This window comes from Cherax quadricarinatus, chromosome 24 (genome assembly GCF_038502225.1).
Source record: "Cherax quadricarinatus isolate ZL_2023a chromosome 24, ASM3850222v1, whole genome shotgun sequence".
Lineage (NCBI taxonomy): Eukaryota > Metazoa > Arthropoda > Malacostraca > Decapoda > Parastacidae > Cherax > Cherax quadricarinatus.
Window position 1 is genome coordinate 39,885,351 of NC_091315.1, and position 21,807 is coordinate 39,907,157.

At 37.3% G+C, this 21,807-nt stretch overlaps 1 protein-coding gene across 1 annotated transcript in view; it reads right to left on the reverse strand.

Moving 5' to 3' along the window:
- The window catches only part of LOC128690936 (phosphatidate cytidylyltransferase, mitochondrial), a 73,854-nt gene that overhangs the window by 16,944 nt on the left and 35,103 nt on the right, over window positions 1-21,807 (reverse strand). Inside the window, exons 2-4 of the mRNA XM_053779726.2 lie at window positions 6,505-6,687; window positions 2,414-2,525; window positions 975-1,109 (exon numbers count right to left, since the gene is read on the reverse strand). Coding sequence (XP_053635701.1) covers window positions 975-1,109; window positions 2,414-2,525; window positions 6,505-6,687 — 430 coding nt within the window. The remainder of the gene's footprint in view (window positions 1-974; window positions 1,110-2,413; window positions 2,526-6,504; window positions 6,688-21,807) is intronic.

The following is a 21,807-nucleotide window of genomic DNA, read 5'->3' on the forward strand; positions in this document are numbered from 1 at the left end:
TCAGCAAAAAGCAACTGTGACAACTCCCACTGTATGTTAGATTCTTTATCTCTTAATCCCACGCCGCTTTCCAAGACCCGAGCAATCTATAAATATATTGAATAACCATGGTGACATTACACATCCCTGTCTTAGGCCTACTTTTACCTGGGAACAATCTCCCTCTCTCCTACATACTGAGCCTCACTATCCTCATAAAAACTTTTCACTGCTTTCGGTAACCTACCATAAAGCCCATACATTTGCAACATCTGCCACACTGCTCTCCTATCCGCCCTATCATATGCCTTTTCAAAATCCATAAATGCAATGAAAACCTCTTTACCCTTATCTAAATACTGTTCACCTATATGCTTCACTGTAAACACTTGGTCTACACATCCCCTACCCTTCATGCTCTCTGCAAATCCCTAGGTACCTTCCCCTCTTCCATACATTTATTAAACAAAAGCACCAACCATTCCAAAACTGTATCACCACCTTTTATTAGCATTTGTCTTTATCCCATCAATCCCAGCTGCTTTACCCACTTTTATTCTACCCACTGCCTCATGCACCTTCCTCACACTCACAACTGGCTCTTCCTCACTCCTACAAGATGTTATACCTCTCTGCCCAATGCACAAAATCACAGCTTCTCTATCTTCTTCAACATTTAAGTTTCTCAAAATATTCCCTCCATCTTCCCAATACTTCCAACTCTCCATCTAATAACTCTCCTCTCCTATTTTTAACTGCCAAATCCATTCATTCCTAAGGCTTTTTAACTTATTAATCTCATTTTCAAACTTGTTATTCTCAGCAAAAATTGCTGGTTTGTTAGAAATAAAGTTGGTGTCATATAATCATCCTTATCTCAAGCATTTCAAGAATAATTCTCATTTTACAGGTCAAAACATACATAAATTTAGTGAAAATGTGATATCTGTTAATCTAACATGTTTACACACTAAAACTTATATTGCTCAACTGACCTGTATATGAGAGGCCAGCTAGTGCCAAATAAAGCTGATCCTCACTAAATGACTCAGGCAATAAAAGAAGAGCTGTGTGAATGGCTGCATACAGGTTAATTTTCAGCGCACTATGTAGTTCATCATCTTCAGAGGCTGTAAGTAGAAAAAAAGTTAGGATTTAATGCTAGGTACAGTATTGAACTGTGCATATTTGTTGTCCGTTTACGTTTTCATGTCTTGTTGAAGCTGGGAATTAAGGAGTCTCCAGGTCTTCATAATTTGTGAATACTGGACATGTCAATGCCCTATCCACAATGAATATAAAGAGAAATTTGTTTATCATGAAACAATGAGGTCAAGACCCTGCAGGATATGATTAACATATTATTTTACTACTACATGTATATAGTTCATTACAGAATTTGAGTTTAAATTACAGTTTACACATTATTTTTTAAAACTTTATGCACATTAAAATGAGGTGCAGTGGTTGCAACAGGACTTTGATGTACATCAGGTACAGTAAAGTGTTTGTGCCCTTGATGGCTACCCAAGAAAAGACTAAGGGGTTGGGTAATTTTTAGAAGAATTTAAAACATATATAGCTGATTTTTTTTAAAGCAACAGATACTGTTCAATGAGATGTTGAGTTTACACCTTTCTGGATGCCATGAAATTAATAAGAACTTCTAAACCATTCTAACACTTTTCCAAAAATAATTTAGGAGTTTCGTTATCACTTTCAATGACACGTTGCAGGGACAGCTTCAACACAATCTAATCATACATCAATACCCTCAATCAATATTCTGAGGTCCTAGTTCTGTTCACATTTGGAGCCTTATTGTTGACAACACTATTTTTGGGAAAAAGTGTCAATAAAACCCCACCAGTATCTCTGTACATACCTACTTGCTACCTTTCTCATATATTACTTAGTTTAAGATGAAGACAAGAAACAGATCAATTGGAAACTTTCTTAAAACAGTGAGCTTAAGATGTTGTGGGGACACAGCACTACTGACGAAATCAAAACCCATGCCATGGCCAAAACAAATCTCTATATCTGCTAACTAATTATCAATTCATTAATGTTAAGCAATATTGCCAACCATATGGGGTACCAAACAATTCACGTTACATGAACAGCATAATACAGTAGAACTTTTACAATGTATAGTACTGTACTTAACCTAGAATGCTACAACAAAAAAATATAATACTCTACAATCGACTTACTTATACGAGCTGTTTTTTATTACAGTTGAACCACTTCCATACACTGGTATGCAGCTGCAGAAAATAGAGTACAGTAATGTGACCAACTTCATAATTTCTGAATTTGTATCGATTAGTTTCTGTAGCTACATTAAATAATTGTGTGCACTGTAAAAGCTTTTATCCTGCTGATTAGCTGAAACAGCGATGGTGATCTTTGTTATGAATGTAGCACATACCACGGTACAACATGAGGACAGGCTTGTGTAGGCGACCAGCTACATATAGGGTATCCCAGTCCAGCAGATCAGTTATTAGGCTTGTATGAGATATCACCCCATACTTTATCATCTGTAATGTGTACAAAGGTGTGAGGTAACTATGATCTTATTGGAATTTATAAAATTTATAAATTTATAACATTCATAAAATTTATAAATTTATAAAATTTATAAACTTATATATAAAAAAAAAGATTATTATAAAGAATATAAAGTCACAGTAAAGTGGCTGGAACAATTCGTCAAAAATACGAACTTAGGAGAGGAACGTTAGGATGATGTTTCAGCTCATCTTGGATCATTGTCCAAGGTGGATAATAGTCCAGGAATGACCAAAATGTCATCCTGATGTTCCTCTCCTAAGTGCGGATTTTTGGTGAAAAAATCATCATAAACAACTTCTTTATCAAATTTCAACACTGAGTCTTCTAAAATCCTTACTTTTTTTTTTATATATAAAATTCATTCAAAATCAGAAAATGTTCAAACTAAGTTTTTCTTTATGTATACAGAATCTTTCTTCACATTTAGAATTTTCTTACTCATTCAGAAATCACAAACAATTTCAAAGTGTTCCAAATCAAGGAAAAAATTTAAAATTCAAAATGTATAAAAATATTCTCTATCTGAAAAAGTCAGAATTAAAGATTTTCCAAATTAAAATACCTATAATACAATGGATCCTCGACTTACAAGTGTCCCAACATACAAGTTTTTCAAGGTAAGAGCTGTCACTCGGTTGAATTTTTGTTCTGAGTTACGAGCCAACATCCGAGTTATGAGTGAGCTTCCCCCTCAACCCACAACTCACACACCTTGCTTGCTTATCTATGATTTCATGCTTTCATTCCATGGAAATCATCTGCTAGGAATTTTTATTGACCTAAGAAAAGCTTTTGACACAGTAGACCACAGCATCCTACTCCACAAACTTGATCATTATGGTATAAGAGGCCATGCGCTTGCATATTTCAAATCCTACCTTACTAATAGGTATCAGTATGTCACCATTAAATACACAGCATCATCAACATGGCCACTTGATACTGGAGTTCTGCAGGGAAGTGTCCTTGGACCCCTGCTCTTCCTCATTTACATCAATGATCTTCCAAACGTATCCCAACACCTGAAACCCACTCTCTTTGCTGACAACACGACTTATGTCATCTCTCACCTTAATCTTGCCACCCTCAACACCATTGTTAATGAGGAGCTGCTCAAAATATCAACTTGGATGACAGCCAATAAACTTACACTTAACACTGACAAAACCTACTATACATATTATGTTTGGTAGCAGAGCAGGTGCTGCACAACTTAACATTAAGATTGACAGCACTCTAATGGTCAGACAAAATGAGGGCAAATTCCTAGGCCTATACCTCGACAACAACCAGAATTTCAGCACCCATATCCAACACATATCAAAAAAAGTATCCAAAACAGTTGGGATCCTCTCCAAGATACAATACTACGTGCCGCAAAATGCCCTTCTCACACTATACCATTCACTCATTTATCCATACCTCACCTATGCTATTTGTGCTTGAGGATCAACTGCAGCAACACACCTAAAGCCAATAATAACTCAACAAAAAGCCGCAGTAAGAATAATCACTAAATCCCATCCCTGGCAACACCTCCCCCACCCCCACTCTTCATAGATCTACACTTACTCCCTGTTCAGAACATCCACACTTACTACTGTGCAATCTACATATACAGGAGCCTAAATTCCAATATTAACCTTGACCTAAAATGCTTTCTTGATAGTTGTGACAGGACCCACGGGCATAACACCAGACACAAACATCTCTACGACATTCCCCGTGTCAGACTAAGCCTTTACAAAAATTCAATGTATGTCAAAGGACCTAAAATCTGGAACACCCTACCTGAAAACTCTAGAACTTCAGACACATTCATCACCTTCAAAACCACCGTCAGAAAACATCTTATCCCCCTGATAACTACATAAAAACTACCTGGCGGTTCACACTTACACTCACTCACTCACCCATTTGACTATAAGCACAGAAATACGTATCTTAATCTTATAATAATGATTCCTAACTAGTCATAAGTTTGCCTGTGATACTCCAATATAGAAACTATGTATTGTGCCAAAACAAAAGCATTCACATTGCTAAACTCACAAACTAGTATTTAGTCACTTAGTATTTAGTCAACTTACTCCACAATTTATAATAATTTAGGGTTAAGAATTATTCTAAGTTTGCCCGAAATGCCTAGCCTTGCTAGGTGTTCTAGTGGCCCCCTCTGTAATTAGTATTTTATTACATGTAAAGTACACAATAACCAAAATCTGTAAACCCCGCATTATAATCCTTATAGAGAATAAACTTTGATTTGATTTGATGCCTTCTTAGGACCCATGGGTAGAAAAAGAAATTCGGCCAAATAACTACAAAATGAAAGCAAAGCATGACAAAAATGCTTCCACAGCGAGGTAAACAGTGCGTTGCGCGAACTAGTGGTGTTCTGACAGTCCTCATTATTATTATTACAATTATTATATTATTATTTTTTTATTATCACACTGGCCGATTCCCACCAAGGCAGGGTGGCCCGAAAAAGAAAAACTTTCACCATCATTCACTCCATCACTGTCTTGCCAGAAGGGTGCTTTACACTACAGTTTTTAAACTGCAACATTAACACCCCTCCTACAATTATTTATTATTATTATTATTATTATTAATATTAATTTAGGGAATTGAATCTGTGCTCCAGTTCCCTAAATTAACATGAATAATAATAAAAATAATGAGCGAATTTCAGAATGGGAAGATATGGTCAATGCAAGAGCAGCAATGGCCACCACCACCACTCATCAACTCATCACATAATGACACATTTTATTCATTCTAGAGTATATATCATGTTTCTCTGTTATTTATATTGTTTATTATGTCATATTAGATGAACTGTGATAGATAAATAAGCCGAAGAGTTGATATTAGCTTTATATTGAAGTATTTTGTCCTGCTTCCAAGAGCAGGAATTCCACAGGAACAGATTAATAGCATTTCAATTAATTTAAATGAGGAAAATTGATATGATATACGAGCAAACTGAGTTACGAGTTCGGTCACGGAACGGATTAAACTCTTAAGTCGAGGTTCCACCGTATACATATCTTTCTGTATAGTGAACCCATGATTATAATTACGTATTATAATCATGGGGGAGTGCTAAACGCGTAGGATTATACTGCTGTGAACCCATGAATTAATGGGATAAAAGGGAGGAGAGAGTGACTGGTAATGCCAACAGTCCAATTTCCATGATCATAATAGCACACAATTCTGGATTTAAAGAACTTTGTCCATTGTTTCTGGACTTTAATCAAATGATGAATTTTGGCCATTAAATCCAAAAAATTATAAACTGAGGTCTATTAAATCAAGGTTCAACTGTAGTATTTTCAAGAATCTGAATTTGGCAGAACTCCAAATTAGAAAGACCATGTATAGTAATGTACTGCTTACTAGTAAACAGAAAACTACAGAATACAGGATCAAAATGTATAGTATCTACATAATACCAAAATAACTTCTAATCAGTTTGAAGCAACTCTCCCAAATATTATATGACCTCTAGTCTATTAAAACATCTGCCAATCCATAAAATATTACTTTGAGCCATTAATTGTAATACTGTTTTTATTATGTGCAACTTCAAGATTATTATTCATATAAACCTTCAACCTGACTACCTTGCATTAGTATTAAGATCAAATAAAGATTTATAAAAAAAAGTTAACCATTCTTATCTTGTCTAGACTTAAGTAGTTATTATGTACTAGGATTAGTTTGCCCAAAATGCCCTGGCATGATGGTGGCTTTCTTTGTACTCAACTCAGAATTGTAATTACACGTCAATTCTGCAAAGAAATAAAATCCTTAATCTTTAATCCTTTTTTTTTTTTTTTGAGAATCACTAATACTATACATGCAGCAGAAAGAGACTATGATTTATGTATTTTTCCCCTCATACATTACCCTGTAGTAAATAACAAAACTTACCCCTTCATGTGTTGGGATTAATGTATTAAAATATATTTTAGCACCCCAATTTTCCTGGACACTGGCTATGAAATGAGGTCCACCAAACCGAAGAGAAGAGTAGTGTTTTGGGTTAAGAGCCAGATTTGTCTTGTGCCATTCAACAGGATCTCGGACTGCCAAAATTAAGTCTATCATGTTATCCTGCAATAAAAATAATTTATGTATCAATTACATATCCTGCAATAGAAATAATTTATATATACATTATACAAAAGAAGAAAGTCTTATAATTTCTTTTACCAAGATTATGAGCTATATTTTATCTCTTTCTCTTTTTTTTTGGATTGCCCTGCCTCAGTGGGAAACAGCCGAGTAAGAAAAAAAAAAAAAAAAAAAAAAAGTGGTACCTCAAGTTTTGAACAGCTCCCAACTCGAAAAAATTATGTAAGTGTATTTTTGTAAGTGCTTTTGTAAGTGTATTTTTGGGGTCTGAAAAAGAACTAATCTAATTTACAATATTCCTTATCGGAATTAATTCATTAGGTATTAGCACTCGAACAGCCTTCTGGAATGAATTAAGTTTGTAACTCGAGGTACCACTGTATATGTATGTATGTATGTATGTACATGTGTATGTACGTATATGTGTGTATATATATGTGAACAGTATTTAGACCATTTAGATAAAGGTCGGGAAGTTTTCATTGCATTTATGGATTTAGAAAAGATATATGATAGAGTGGATGGGGGAGCAATGTGGCAGATGTTGCAAATACACCTACCATCCGACTTACGACCTGCTCGACATACGACCACTCGACTTACGACCGTGTTTTTTATGCCAAATTTCTGGGAAATAAACAAGTGTTTGTGTTGTACACAGTGTTTATCATAAACCTTACAGTATGAAATACAGTACTAACAGCATAAAAAGTAAAGTAAAACATGAAATACCAAAATAAAACAATAAAATAAAGTCATTACAAAAATGTAATATTGATATTCAGTAGTAAAGTTCGACTTACGTCCATTTCGACTCACGACCAGTTTCTCGGAACCAAACTCCATCATAAGTCGGATGGTAGGTGTATATGGAATAGGTGGTAAGTTACTAAATGCTGTAAAGAGTTTTTATGAGGATAGTGAGGCTCAGGTTAAGGTGTGTAGAAGAGAGGGAGACTACTTCCCGGTAAAGGTGGGTCTTAGACAGGGATGTGTAATGTCACCATGGTTGTTTAATATATTTATAGATGGGGTTGTAAAAGAAGTAAATACCAGGGTGTTGGGGAGAGGGGTGGGATTAAATTATAGGGAATCAAATACAAAATGGGAATTGATACAGTTACTTTTTGCAAAAGTCAGAGGACGAGTTTGGGAGTGTGTGTAAAGGTAAAAAGTTGAAAGTGAACATAGAAAAGAGTAAGCTGATGAGGGTATCAAATGATTTAGATAAAGAAAAATTGGATAACAAGTTGAAGAGGAGGAGTATGGAAGAAGTGAATGTTTCCAGATATTTGGGAGTTGATGTGTCAGCGGATGGATGTATGAAGGATGAGGTTAACCACAGAACTGATGAAGGAAAAAAGGTGAGTGGTGCACTGAGGTACATGTGGAGAACAAAAAAACATTACCTATGGAGGAAAAGAAGGGAATGTATGAAAGTATAGTGGTACCAACACTCTTATATGAGTGTGAAGCTTGGTTTGTAAATGCTGCACTGAGGAGGCAGTTGGAGGCAGTGGAGATGTCCTGTCTAAGGGCAATGTGTGGTGTAAATATTAAGCAGAGAATTCAGTGTGTGGAAATTAGGAGGTGTGGAGTTAATAAAAGTATTAGTCAGAGGGCTGAAGAGGGATCGTTGAGGTGGTTTGGTCAAAGTAGAATGAATCAAAGTAGAATGACATGGAGAGCATATAAATCTGTAGGGTAAGGAAGGTGGGGTAGGGGTCATTCTCGAAAAGGTTGGAGGGGGAGGTAAAGGAGGTTTTGTGGGCGAGGGGTTTGGACTTTCAGCAAGCATGCGTGAGTGTGTTAGATAGGAGTGAATGAAGACGAATGGTATTTGGGACCTGACGAGTTGTTGGAGTGTGAGCAGGGTAATATTTAGTGAAGGGATTCAGGGAAACCGGTGATTTTTATATAGCCAGACTTGAGTACTGGAAATGGGAAGTACAAGGCCTGCACTTTAAAGGAGGGATTTGGGATATTGGCAGTTTGGAGGGATATGTTGTGTATTTTTATATGTACGTATATGCTTCTAAACTTGTGTTCTGGGCACCTCTGCAAAAACAGTGATTATGTATGAGTGAGCTGAAATTGTTGAATGATGATGAAAGTATTTTTCTTTGGGGGGATTTTTTCTTTCTTTTTGGGTCACCCTGCCTCAGTGGGAGACGGCCAATTTGTTAAAAATATATACTACTCCCCCCATGGTTGTTTTGCAATATATATATATATATATATATATATATATATATATATATACATATATATATATATACATATATATATATACATATATATATATATACATATAGTAGGTAGTAGGTTGGTAGACAGGAACCACCCAGGGAGGTACTACCGTCCTGCCAAGTGAGTGTAAAACGAAAGCCTGTGATTGTTTTACATGATGGTAGGATTGCTGGTGTCTTTTGTCTGTCTCATAAATATGCAAGATTACAGGTATGTCTTGCTACTTCTACTTACACTTAGGTCACACTACACATACATGTACAAGCATATATATACACACCCCTCTGGGTTTTCTTCTATTTTCTTTCTAATTCTTGTTCTTGTTTATTTCCTCATCTCCATGGGGAAGTGGAACAGAATTCTTCCTCTGTAAGCCATGCGTGTCGTAAGAGGCGACTTAAATGCCGGGAGCAAGGGGCTAGTAACCCCTTCTCCTGTATATATTACTAAATTTAAAAGGAGAAACTTCAGTTTTTTCTTTTGGGCCACCCCACCTCAGTGGGATACGGCTGGTACGTTGAAAGCAAAATATATATATATATATATATATATATATATATATATATATATTATATATTTTTTTTTTTTTTTCAACAAGTCGGTCGTCTCCCACCGAGGCAGGGTGACCCAAAAAAGAAAGAAAATCCCCAAAAAGAAAATACTTTCATCATCATTCAACACTTTCACCACACTCACACATTATCACTGCTTTTGCAGAGGTGCTCAGAATACAACAGTTTAGAAGCATATACGTATAAAGATACACAACATATCCCTCCAAACTGCCAATATCCCAAACCCCTCCTTTAAAGTGCAGGCACTGTACTTCCCATTTCCAGGACTCAAGTCCGACTATATGAAAATAACCGGTTTCCCTGAATCCCTTCACTAAATATTACCCTGCTCACACTCCAACAGATCGTCAGGTCCCAAGTATCATTCGTCTCCATTCACTATCTAACACGCTCATCCAGGCTTGCTGGAAGTCCAAGCCCCTCGCCCACAAAGCCGCGCATCACGTGTTTAACCGTTGTGGGATCTGATAGTGAGGTGCTGGCCAGACCCCTTATATAGCTTCCTTGGATGCTTTACTTTCATAGTTCCTTGATAATGTGAGTAGTCACAAAAGCGCTTGGAATTTCTCTATTCTTTCAGAGTGGTTGTTTTGCATATTTTGAAATCACCTGTTTACTGTGATCTTATTGCGCATATGCATGCATGCATGCATATATATATATATATATATATATATATGCATGCATATATATATATATATATATATATATATATATATATATATATATATATATATATATATATATATATATATATATATGCATGCATATATATATATATATATATATATATATATATATATATATATATATATATATATATATATATATATATATATATATAATATATATATATATAATATATATATAATATATATATAATATATATATATATAATATATATATATATATATAATATATATGCAAAACAACCACTCTGAAAGAATAGAGAAATTCCAAGCGCTTTCGTGACTACTCACATTATCAAGGAACTATGAAAGTGAAGCATCCAAGGAAGCTATATAAGGGGTCCGGCCAGCACCTCACTATCAGATCCCACAACGGTTAAACACGTGACGCGTGGATCTGATATTGAGGTGCTGGCCGGACCCCTTATATTGCTTCCTTGGATGCTTCACTTTCATAGTTCCTTGATAATGTGAGTAGTCACGAAAGCGCTTGGAATTTCTCTATTCTTTCAGAGTGGTTGTTTTGCATATTTTGAAATCACCTGTATACTGTGATCTTATTGCATATATATATATATATATATATATATATATATATATATATATATATATATATATATATATATATATATATATATATATATATATATATATATATATATATATATAGTAGTAGGTTGGTAGACAGCAACCACCCAGGGTGGTACTACCGTCCTGCAAAGTGAGTGTAAAACGAAAGCCTGTAATTGTTTTACATGATGGTAGGATTGCTGGTGTCTTTTGTCTGTCTCATAAATATGCAAGATTACAGGTACGTCTTGCTACTTCTACTTACACTTAGGTCACACTACACATACATGTACATGTTTATTTATACATACTCATCTGAGTTTTCTTTGATTTTATCTTAATAGTTCTTGGTCTTATTACTTTTCCTTTTATATCCATGGGGAAGTGGAATAAGAATCTTTCCTCCGTAAGCCATGCGTGTTGTAAAAGTCAACTAAAATGCCGGGAACAATGGGCTAGTAACCCCTTTTCCTGTAAAGATTACTAAAAAGAATAAGAAGAAGAAAATTGTCAAAGTGGGAAGTCTGTGCGTGGATGTTGTGCAGATGATAAGAAAGAGATGATTGTGGATGTTATGAATGAGAAGAAGCTGGATGTCCTGGATTTAAGTGAAACAAAGCTGAAGGGGGTGGGAGAGTTTCAATGGAGAGGAATAAATGGGATTAGGTCAGGGGTTTCAAATAGAGTTAGAGCTAAAGAAGGAGTAGCAATAATGTTGAAGGATAAGCTATGGCAGGAAAAGAGGGACTACAAATGCATAAATTCAAGGATTATGTGGAGTAAAATAAAGATTGGATGTGAAAAGTGGGTTATAGTAAGCGTGTATGCACCTGGAGAAGAGAGAAGTGTAGAGGAGAGAGAGAGATTCTGGGAAATGTTGAGTGAATGCGTGGGGAGTTTTGCATCAAGTGTGAGAGTAATGGTGGTTGGGGATTTCAATGCTAAAGTGGGTAAAAATGTTATGGAGGGAGTAGTAGGTAAATTTGGGGTGCCAGGGGTAAATGTAAATGGGGAGCCTTTAATTGAGCTATGTGTAGAAAGAAATTTGGTAATAAGTAATACATATTTTATGAAAAAGAGGATAAATAAATATACAAGGTATGATGTAGCACGTAATGAAAGTAGTTTGTTAGATTATGTATTGGTGGATAAAAGGTTGATGGGTAGGCTCCAGGATGTACATGTTTATAGAGGGGCAACTGATATATCAGATCATTATTTAGTTGTAGCTACAGTTAGAGTAAGAGGTAGATGGGAAAAGAGGAAGGTGGCAACAACAAGTAAGAGGGAGGTGAAAGTGTATAAACTAAGGGAGGAGGAAGTTCGGGCGAGATATAAGCGACTATTGGCAGAAAGGTGGGCTAGTGCAAAGATGAGTAGTGGGGGGGTTGAAGAGGGTTGGAATAGTTTTAAAAATGCAGTATTAGAATGTGGGGCAGAAGTTTGTGGTTATAGGAGGGTGGGGGCAGGAGGAAAGAGAAGTGATTGGTGGAATGATGAAGTAAAGGGTGTGATAAAAGAGAAAAAGGTAGCTTACAAGAGGTTTTTACAAAGCAGAAGTGTTATAAGAAGAGCAGAGTATATGGAGAGTAAAAGAAAGGTGAAGAGAGTGGTGAGAGAGTGCAAAAGGAGAGCAGATGAAAGAGTGGGAGAGGTACTGTCAAGAAATTTTATTGAAAATAAGAAAAAATTTCGGAGTGAGTTAAACAAGTTAAGAAAGCCTAGGGAAAGTATGGATTTGTCCGTTAAAAACAGAGTAGGGGCGTTAGTAGATGGGGAGAGGGAGGTATTAGGTAGATGGCGAGAATATTTTGAGGAACTTTTAAATGTTGAGGAAGAAAGGGAGGCGGTAATTTCATGCACTGGCCAGGGAGGTATACCATCTTTTAGGAGTGAAGAAGAGCAGAATGTAAGTGTGGTGGAGGTACGTGAGGCATTACGTAGAATGAAAGGGGGTAAAGCAGCTGGAACTGATGGGATCATGACAGAAATGTTAAAAGCAGGGGGGGATATAGTGTTGGAGTGGTTAGTACTTTTGTTTAATAAATGTATGAAAGAGGGGAAGGTACCTAGGGATTGGCGGAGAGCGTGTATAGTCCCTTTATATAAAGGGAAAGGGGACAAAAGAGATGGTAAAAATTATAGAGGAATAAGTTTACTGAGTATACCAGGAAAAGTATACGGTAGAGTTATAATTGAAAGAATTAGAGGTAAGACAGAATGTAGAATTGCGGACGAGCAAGGAGGCTTCAGAGTGGGTAGGGGATGTGTAGATCAAGTATTTACATTGAAGCATATATGTGAACAGTATTTAGATAAAGGTAGGGAAGTTTTTATTGCATTTATGGATTTAGAAAAGGCATATGATAGAGTGGATAGAGGAGCAATGTGGCAGATGTTGCAAGTATATGGAATAGGTGGTAAGTTACTAAATGCTGTAAAGAGCTTTTATGAGGATAGTGAGGCTCAGGTTAGGGTGTGTAGAAGAGAGGGAGAATACTTCCTGGTAAAAGTAGGTCTTAGACAGGGATGTGTAATGTCACCATGGTTGTTTAATATATTTATAGATGGGGTTGTAAAAGAAGTAAATGCTAGGGTGTTCGGGAGAGGGGTGGGATTAAATTATGGGGAATCAAATTCAAAATGGGAATTGACACAGTTACTTTTTGCTGATGATACTGTGCTTATGGGAGATTCTAAAGAAAAATTGCAAAGGTTAGTGGATGAGTTTGAGAATGTGTGTAAAGGTAGAAAGTTGAAAGTGAACATAGAAAAGAGTAAGGTGATGAGGGTATCAAATGATTTAGATAAAGAAAAATTGGATATCAAATTGGGGAGGAGGAGTATGGAAGAAGTGAATGTTTTCAGATACTTGGGAGTTGACGTGTCGGCGGATGGATTTATGAAGGACGAGGTTAATCATAGAATTGATGAGGGAAAAAAGGTGAGTGGTGCGTTGAGGTATATGTTATCTATGGAGGCAAAGAAGGGAATGTATGAAAGTATAGTAGTACCAACACTCTTATATGGATGTGAAGCTTGGGTGGTAAATGCAGCAGCGAGGAGACGGTTGGAGGCAGTGGAGATGTCCTGTCTAAGGGCAATGTGTGGTGTAAATATTATGCAGAAAATTCGGAGTGTGGAAATTAGGAGAAGGTGTGGAGTTAATAAAAGCATTAGTCAGAGGGCAGAAGAGGGGTTGTTGAGGTGGTTTGGTCATTTAGAGAGAATGGATCAAAGTAGAATGACATGGAAAGCATATAAATCTATAGGGGAAGGAAAGAGGGGTAGGGGTCGTCCTCGAAAGGGTTGGAAAGAGGGGGTAAAGGAGGTTTTGTGGGCGAGGGGCTTGGACTTCCAGCAAGCGTGCATGAGCGTGTTAGATAGGAGTGAATGGAGACGAATGATACTTGGGACCTGACGATCTGTTGGAGTGTGAGCAGGGTAATATTTAGTGAAGGGATTCAGGGAAACCGGTTATTTTCATATAGTCGGACTTGAGTCCTGGAAATGGGAAGTACAATGCCTGCACTTTAAAGGAGGGGTTTGGGATATTGGCAGTTTGGAGGGATGTGTTGTGTATCTTTATATGTATATGCTTCTAAGCTGTTGTATTCTGAGCACCTCTGCAAAAGCAGTGATAATGTGTGAGTGTGGTGAAAGTGTTGAATGATGATGAAAGTATTTTCTTTTTGGGGATTTTCTTTCTTTTTTGGGTCACCCTGCCTCGGTGGGAGACGACCGACTTGTTGAAAAAAAAAAAAAATATATATATATATATAGATACATACATACATACATATATGTATATATATACAGTGGACCCTCGCCTAACGAACGCATCGCATAATGTTAAATCCGCCTAGCGATACATTTTAACGTAAAAATTTTGCTTTGGCTAGCGCTAAAAAACTCACCCAACGCGATTCGTTCCGTTAGAGACGCGTCCACGTGTGGCCTGAGCGCTCCTCACTTGTCCCGTGGGTGCCAGTGTTTACAAGCCAGCCACCGCGGTCGCATCCAAACATACAATCGGAATATTTCATATTATCACAGTGTTTTTAGTGACTGCACCTGCAAAATAAGTCACCATGGGCCCCAAGAAAGCTTCTAGTGCCAACCCTGTGATAAAAAGGGTGAGAATTAGTATGGAAATTAAGAAAGATTTTGAAGGGTTTGGGGCTAACCCTGAGATGCCTATGCCAGTTGTGGAATCCATTGTGCCTACTTCAAAGATTAAGGAAATGTGTGCAAAGTGGGTTGAACTGCAAACCTTTATGGATGAAAATCACCCTAACAGCTATTGCAAGCCGTGCTGGTGACTATTACAATGACAATGTTATGGCCCATTTTAGACAAATCGTAAAGAAACGCGAGGTACAGACCTCTATGGACAGATATGTTGTGCGACAGAGGTCCAGTGACTCTCAAGCTGGTCCTAGTGGCATTAAAAGAAGAAGGGAAGTAACCCCGGAAAAGGACTTGACACCTCAAGTCCTAATGGAAGGGGATTCCCCTTCTAAACATTAACACCATCCACACTCTCCCCTCCTCCCATCCCATCAATCATCACCAGATCTTCAATAAAGGTAAGTGTCATGTAATTGTACATGTCTTCTTCAGTTTGTGTGTATTAAAATTAATATTTCATGTGCTAAAAATTTTGTTTTTTTCATACTTTTGGCTGTCAGGAATGGATTAATTTGATTTCCATTATTTCTTATGGGGAAAATTAATTCGGCTAACGATAATTTCGCCTAACGTTGAGCTCTCAGGAACAGATTAATATCGTTAGGCGAGGGTCCACTGTATATAATAATTATTTATTTTCCCAAAAAACAGCAAACAAGTGATGCAAGATGCAGAACCCCCAGTGAGGCAGAAGTTTGTGGCTATAGTAGGGTGGGTGCAGGAGGAAAGAGGAGCAGTTGGTGGAATGATGAGCTTATGAGAGGTTTTTACAAAGCAGAAGTGATATAAGAAGGGAAGAGTATATATATTTTTTTTTTTTCAACAAGTCGGCTGTCTCCCAACGAGGCATGAAGAGTATACATATATAGAAAGTAAAAGAAAGGTGAAGAGAGTGGTGAGAGAGTGCAAAAGGAGAGCAAATGATAGAGTGGGAGAGGCACTCTCAACAAAATTTCCTGAGAATAAGAAAAATTTTGGAGCGAGATAAACAGGTTAAGAAAGCCTAGGGAATGAATGAGTTTGTCACTTAAAAAACAGAGTAGGGGAGTTAGTAGATGGAGACCTGGAGTTATTAGGTAGATGGCAGTAAATATTTTGAGGAACTTTTAAATGTTGATGAAGGAAGGCAGTAATTTCATGCACTGGCCAGGGAGGTAAAACATCTTTTAGGTGTGAAGAAGAGCAGGATGTGAATGTGGGAGAGGTGTATGAGGCATTACGTAGAACGAAAGGGGGTAAAGCAGCTGGAACTGATGGGATCATGACAGAAATGTTAAAAGCAGCGGGGGTATATAGATATAGTGTTGGAGTGGTTGGTATTATTGTTTAATAAATGTATGAAAGCAGGAAAGGTACTTAGAGATTGGCAGTGTGTGTATAGTTCCTTTATATAAAGGGAAGGGAGACAAAGAGATTGTAAAAATTATAGGGGAATAAGTTTACTGAGTATACCAGGTAAAGTGTATGGTATGGTTATTATTGAAAGAATTAGAGGTAAGACAGAGCAGGATTGCAAATGAAAAAGGAGGCTTTAGAATGGGTAGGAGATGTGTAGATCAAGTGTTTACATTGAAGCATGAATGTCAACAATATTTAGAAAAAGGTAGGGAAGTTTTCATTGCATTTATGGATTCAGAAAAGACATATGACAGAGTGGATAGGTGAGTAATGTTGCAGATGTTGCAAGTGTATGAAATAAGTAGTTACTAAATGTTGTGAAGTGTTTTTATGAGGAAAGTGAGGCTCAGGTCAGGGTGTGTAGGAGAGAGGGAGATTACTTCCCAGTAAAAGTAGGTCTTAGGGATGTGTAATGTCACCATGATTGTTTAACATATTTATAGATGGGGTTGTAAAAGAAGTAAATGCTAGGGTGTTTGGGAGAGGGGTGGGATTAAATTATGGCCAATCAAATATAAAATGGAAGTTGACATAGTTACTTTTTGCTGATGATACTGTGCTTTTGGGAGATTCTAAAGAAAAGTTGCAAAGCTTAGTGGACAAGTTTGGGAGGGTGTGTAAAAGTTTAAAATTGAAAGTGAACATGGATAAGAGTAAGGTGATGAGGGTATCAAATGACTTAGAGAGAGGGAGTACGGAAGAAGTGAATTTTTTCAGATATTTGGGAGTCGACTTGTCAGCAGCAGGATTTATGAAGGATGAGGTTAAGCATAGAATTGATGAAGGAAAAAAGGTGAGTGGTGCATTGTGGTATCTATGGAGACAAAAAAAGTTATCCATGGAGGCAAAGAGGGAAATGTAAGAGGGTATAGTAGTACAGTAACAACACTCTTATATGGGTGTTAATATGGATTTCAAATGCTGCAGTGAGGAGGCTGGAAGCAGTGGAGATATCATGTCTCAGGGCAATATGTGGTGTAAATATTATACAGAGAATTCGTAGTGAGGAAATTAGGTGGTGTGGAGTTACTGAAAGTATTAGTCAGAGGGCTAAAGAGGGGTTGTTGAGGTGGTTTGATCATTTAGAGAATGAAACAAAGTAGAATGACTTGGAGAGCATATAAATCTGTACAGAAAGGAAGGCAGGGTAAGGGTCTTCCTTAAAAAGGTTGGAGGGAGGGGGTAAAGGAGGTTTTGTAGGCTAAGGGCTTGGACTTCCAGCAAGCGTGGTTGAGCGTGTGATATAGGAGTGAATGGAGATGAATGGAGATGAATGGTTTCTGGGATCTGACAAACTATTGGAGTGTGAGCAGAGTAATATTTTGTGGAGAGATTCAGGGAAACTGGTTAGCTGGACTTAAGTCCTAGAAATGGGAAATACAATGCCTGCACTTTAAAGGAGGTGTTTGGGATATTGGCAGTTTGGAGGGACATCTAAACTGTCATATCTGAGTGCCTCTGCAAAGACAGTGATATAAGAATGATGGTGAAAGTGTTGAATGATGATGAAAGCTTTTTCTTTCTTTTTGAGTTTTTTCTTTCTTTTCGGGTCACCCTGCTTCAGTGGGAAACGGCCGACATGTTAAAAATATATACTGTATATACACATACAGTGGAACCTCAAATTTTGAGCTTAATCTGTTCCAGGAGCTAGTTCTAAATTCGAAAAGCTTGAAAAGCGAAGCAATATTTCCCATAAGAAACAATGGAAATACTGTACAGTTAATCCGTTCCAGAAACCCCAAAATATTCACAAAATAAAAAAAAAAATTTATAGAGATTAATTGTAGTTTTACATGCACACAACAAATATATACAATTATGCATTAATAAATTTAAATAAACACATAAAATAACTTTTTACTTACCTTTATTAAAGACTGGTGAGGGCATCTGGAAGATAGGGAGGAGAGAGGGAGTTGGGGTTAGTGTTTGGAAGGGGAATCCCCCTTCCATAAGGACGACTTTAGGTATCAAAGCCCTCTCTGGGGTTACTTCCCTTCTCTGTCTTTTAATGCCACTAGGACCAGCTTGAGAGTCACTGGACCCCTGTCTCACAAAATAACTGTCCACAGTCCTCTGTTTCTGGCACCTATAACATTTCCCTAAATTAGGACATGGTTCTGTCACTGAACTTGTTGCAGAGATGGCTTGTTTCAGCTTGCTGAGGGTGGTACTTCTTCACAAACATTTGGACGTCATTCCACTTAGCGCAAATCTCCTTAATCTTTGAATCGGCATGCAACTTCCTTGCCTTTTCACAAATAATCATCTCTGAAACACTATCACCTGCTATCTCTTTATCCTTGATCCACACCAGCAACAACTTCTCAACTTGATCGACTGTCTGTGGTCTTTTTTTGGTTAGCATATTAACACCTTTTGCAACATCAGCTTCCTTGATTTCTTTCTTTGCCAGGATAGAAGCAATGGTCGACTTATTTTTCCCATACAACCTGGCAACCTCAACAAGTTTCACACCACTCTCATACATCTGTATTATTTCCTTCTTTACATCTATGGTGTTTTTCACTTTTTTTACCACAGGGGTACCACTAGCAAGTTTCTTTGGGCCCAAGGTAGCTTATTTCACAGTCCCACAAGCACTAAACACAATGAATTAATTGTAAAATGTTTGAATGAGACCGCAGGTTAGTGTTCACTCAAGCATCAACAAAACCAGACTGGCTCACTGCGCCTGCATGGGGACACGGACAGAGCGGGCTGGCAGACAGGTCCGATACCTGGCGGTTTGAAAAAAGGGGCGAGTTCGATAATGAGGACAAAGTTGATTCGAAAAAAGTGGTCGATTTTCGAAGAGTTCGATAAGTGATACTTTCGAAATTTGAGGTTCCACTGTACACTGGACCCCCGGTTTACGATATTATTTCATTCCAGAAGTATGTTCAGGTGCCAGTACTGAAAGAATTTGTTCCCATAAGGAATATTGTGAATTAGATTAGTCCATTTCAGACCCCCAAACATACACGTACAAACGCACTTACATAAATACACTTACATAACTGGTCGCATTGGGAGGTGATCATAAAGCGGGGGTCCACTGTATATATATTCTACTTTTTTTATCAGAAACTAAATTTATATTATAAAAATTATGTTCTTTATGGGAAAAAAGAATTCTTCCTCTGTAAGCCATGCGTACTGTAAGAGGCAAATAAAATGCCGGAGCAAGAGGCTAGTAACCCCTTTTCATGTATGAATTACTGTACTAACTGTAAAAAGAAAAATTTGTTTTTTTTCTTTTCAGGTCACCCTGCCTTGGTGGGATAAAGCGCACTGAAATTTGACTTATAAGAAAGAGTAATACTTACCTTGTTTAAATGTCCCTGACTTTATGTATATGGTACAGTAGATGAATTCCAGCCTATACCTCAACAACAACCTGAATTTCAGCACCCATATCCAACACATAACCAAAAAAGTATCCAAAACGGTTGAGATCCTCTCCAAGATACAATACTACGTACCACAAAATGCCCTTCTCACACTATACCACTCACTTATTTATCCATACCTCACCTATGCTATTTGTGCTTGGGAATCAACTGCAGCAACACACCTAAAGCCAATAATAGCCCAACAAAAAGCTGCAGTAAGAATAATCACTAAATTCCATCCCTAGCAACACCCCCCCCACTCTTCATAGATCTAAACTTACTCCCTGTTCAGTACATCCACACTTACTACTGTGCAATCTACATCTACAGGACCTTAAATTCCAATATTAACCTTGACCTAAAATGCTTTCTTGATAGTTGTGACAGAACCCACAGGCATAACACCAGAAACAAACATCTCTATGACAGTCCCCGTGTCCGACTAAACCTTTACAAAAATTCAATGTATGTCAAAGGCCCTAAAATCTGGAACACCCTACCTGAAAACTCTAGAACTGCAAACACATTCATCACCTTCAAAACTACCATTAGAAAACATCTTATCTCCCTGATACACCCTGTCAACTAATTACACGAATACCACCTGGTGGTTCACACTTACACTCACTCACCCATTTGATCATAAACAGAAATATCAATCTCAATCTTGAAATAATGAATCCTAACTAGTCATAAGTTGGCCTGTGATACTCCAATACTGAAACTATGTATTGTGCCAAAACAAATGCATTCACATTGCTAAACTCACAAACTAGTATTTAGTCACTTAGCCATAATACCAACTTACCTCATAATTTGTAATATTTTAAAGTTAAGAATTAATCTAAGTTTACCCGAAATGCCTAGCCATGCTAGGTGTTCTAGTGCCCCCCTCTGTAATTAGTATTTTACTACATGTAAACCACACAATAACCAAATTCTGTAAACTCAGCATTGTAATCCTTATAGAGAATAAACTTTGAAAGATGTGCATAATTTGAAACTGAACGAAGTGAAAATCAACTGCTGGTTTATAGTGAGTTTGGGGTGAGGACAATATTACAGCTCAAACTGAGGAAGGAATGACTGTGTATTTTGACAGGAATGTTAATAGAACAGGTAAAAAAGAAAAAAAAAAAGAAGAAAAACAAAAAAAGGTTGTTAGTCTATTCATCTTGTACTGTGATAATACATATCCCACTCTTGAGGGAATGGAATGATATGTTTTGGCCATTACGTCTTATGAACGCTTTGCTAATTCCATGGTTGATGAGGTGATCTGTAGGTGTCGTCAACTGTAGTGTGTTTCTTAAGTGTCAGGATCTTCTAGTATGGTTTCAAGCCATTCTGTCTTGTGATGCTTGAAACTGAAAATTGATGGTACATCATGAAAAAAGTCAGGATCAATTTCAAAGCAAAGTGAAGGTCTGAGGTATCAAGGGAACAGGGCAGATGCCAGTCATCCTGAAGTCAGGCAACAAAGCATTATCCAAAAGCAGTACAGTGGTACCTTGAGTTTCGAACAGCTCCTAACTTGAACAATTACATAAGTGTATTTTTGTACGTGCTTTTGTAAGTGTATTTTTGGGGGTCTGAAACGAACTAATCTAATTTACATTATTCCTCATGGGAACAAATTTGTTTGGTATCAGCACTTGAACAGCCTTCTGGAACGAATTAAGTTTGCAACTCTAGGTACCACTGTACTAGGTTCCAAGGCGAGTCCATGGGCCCTCAGGTCATCAACAGTGTGCACGGTTATTATTATCTGTGTTAGTAATTATATTCAGCTCTCCATTTTGCCAATCACCACTGAGCTCAACAAGGTATACACACACCAACAGTGAGCTAAATGACACCCATTGGACCAAAGTGATGCCCATTCACTGATGCTTGTTAGCCAAATACTGTACTATATCACCCACCAGAGGGGGAAGAGCAAAGCTAGAACAGTAGGCTGATTCATGTATGCCCCATATAGAACCTCCCATCTAACCTCTATCCTCTTACCAAAGTATATTGCCATCT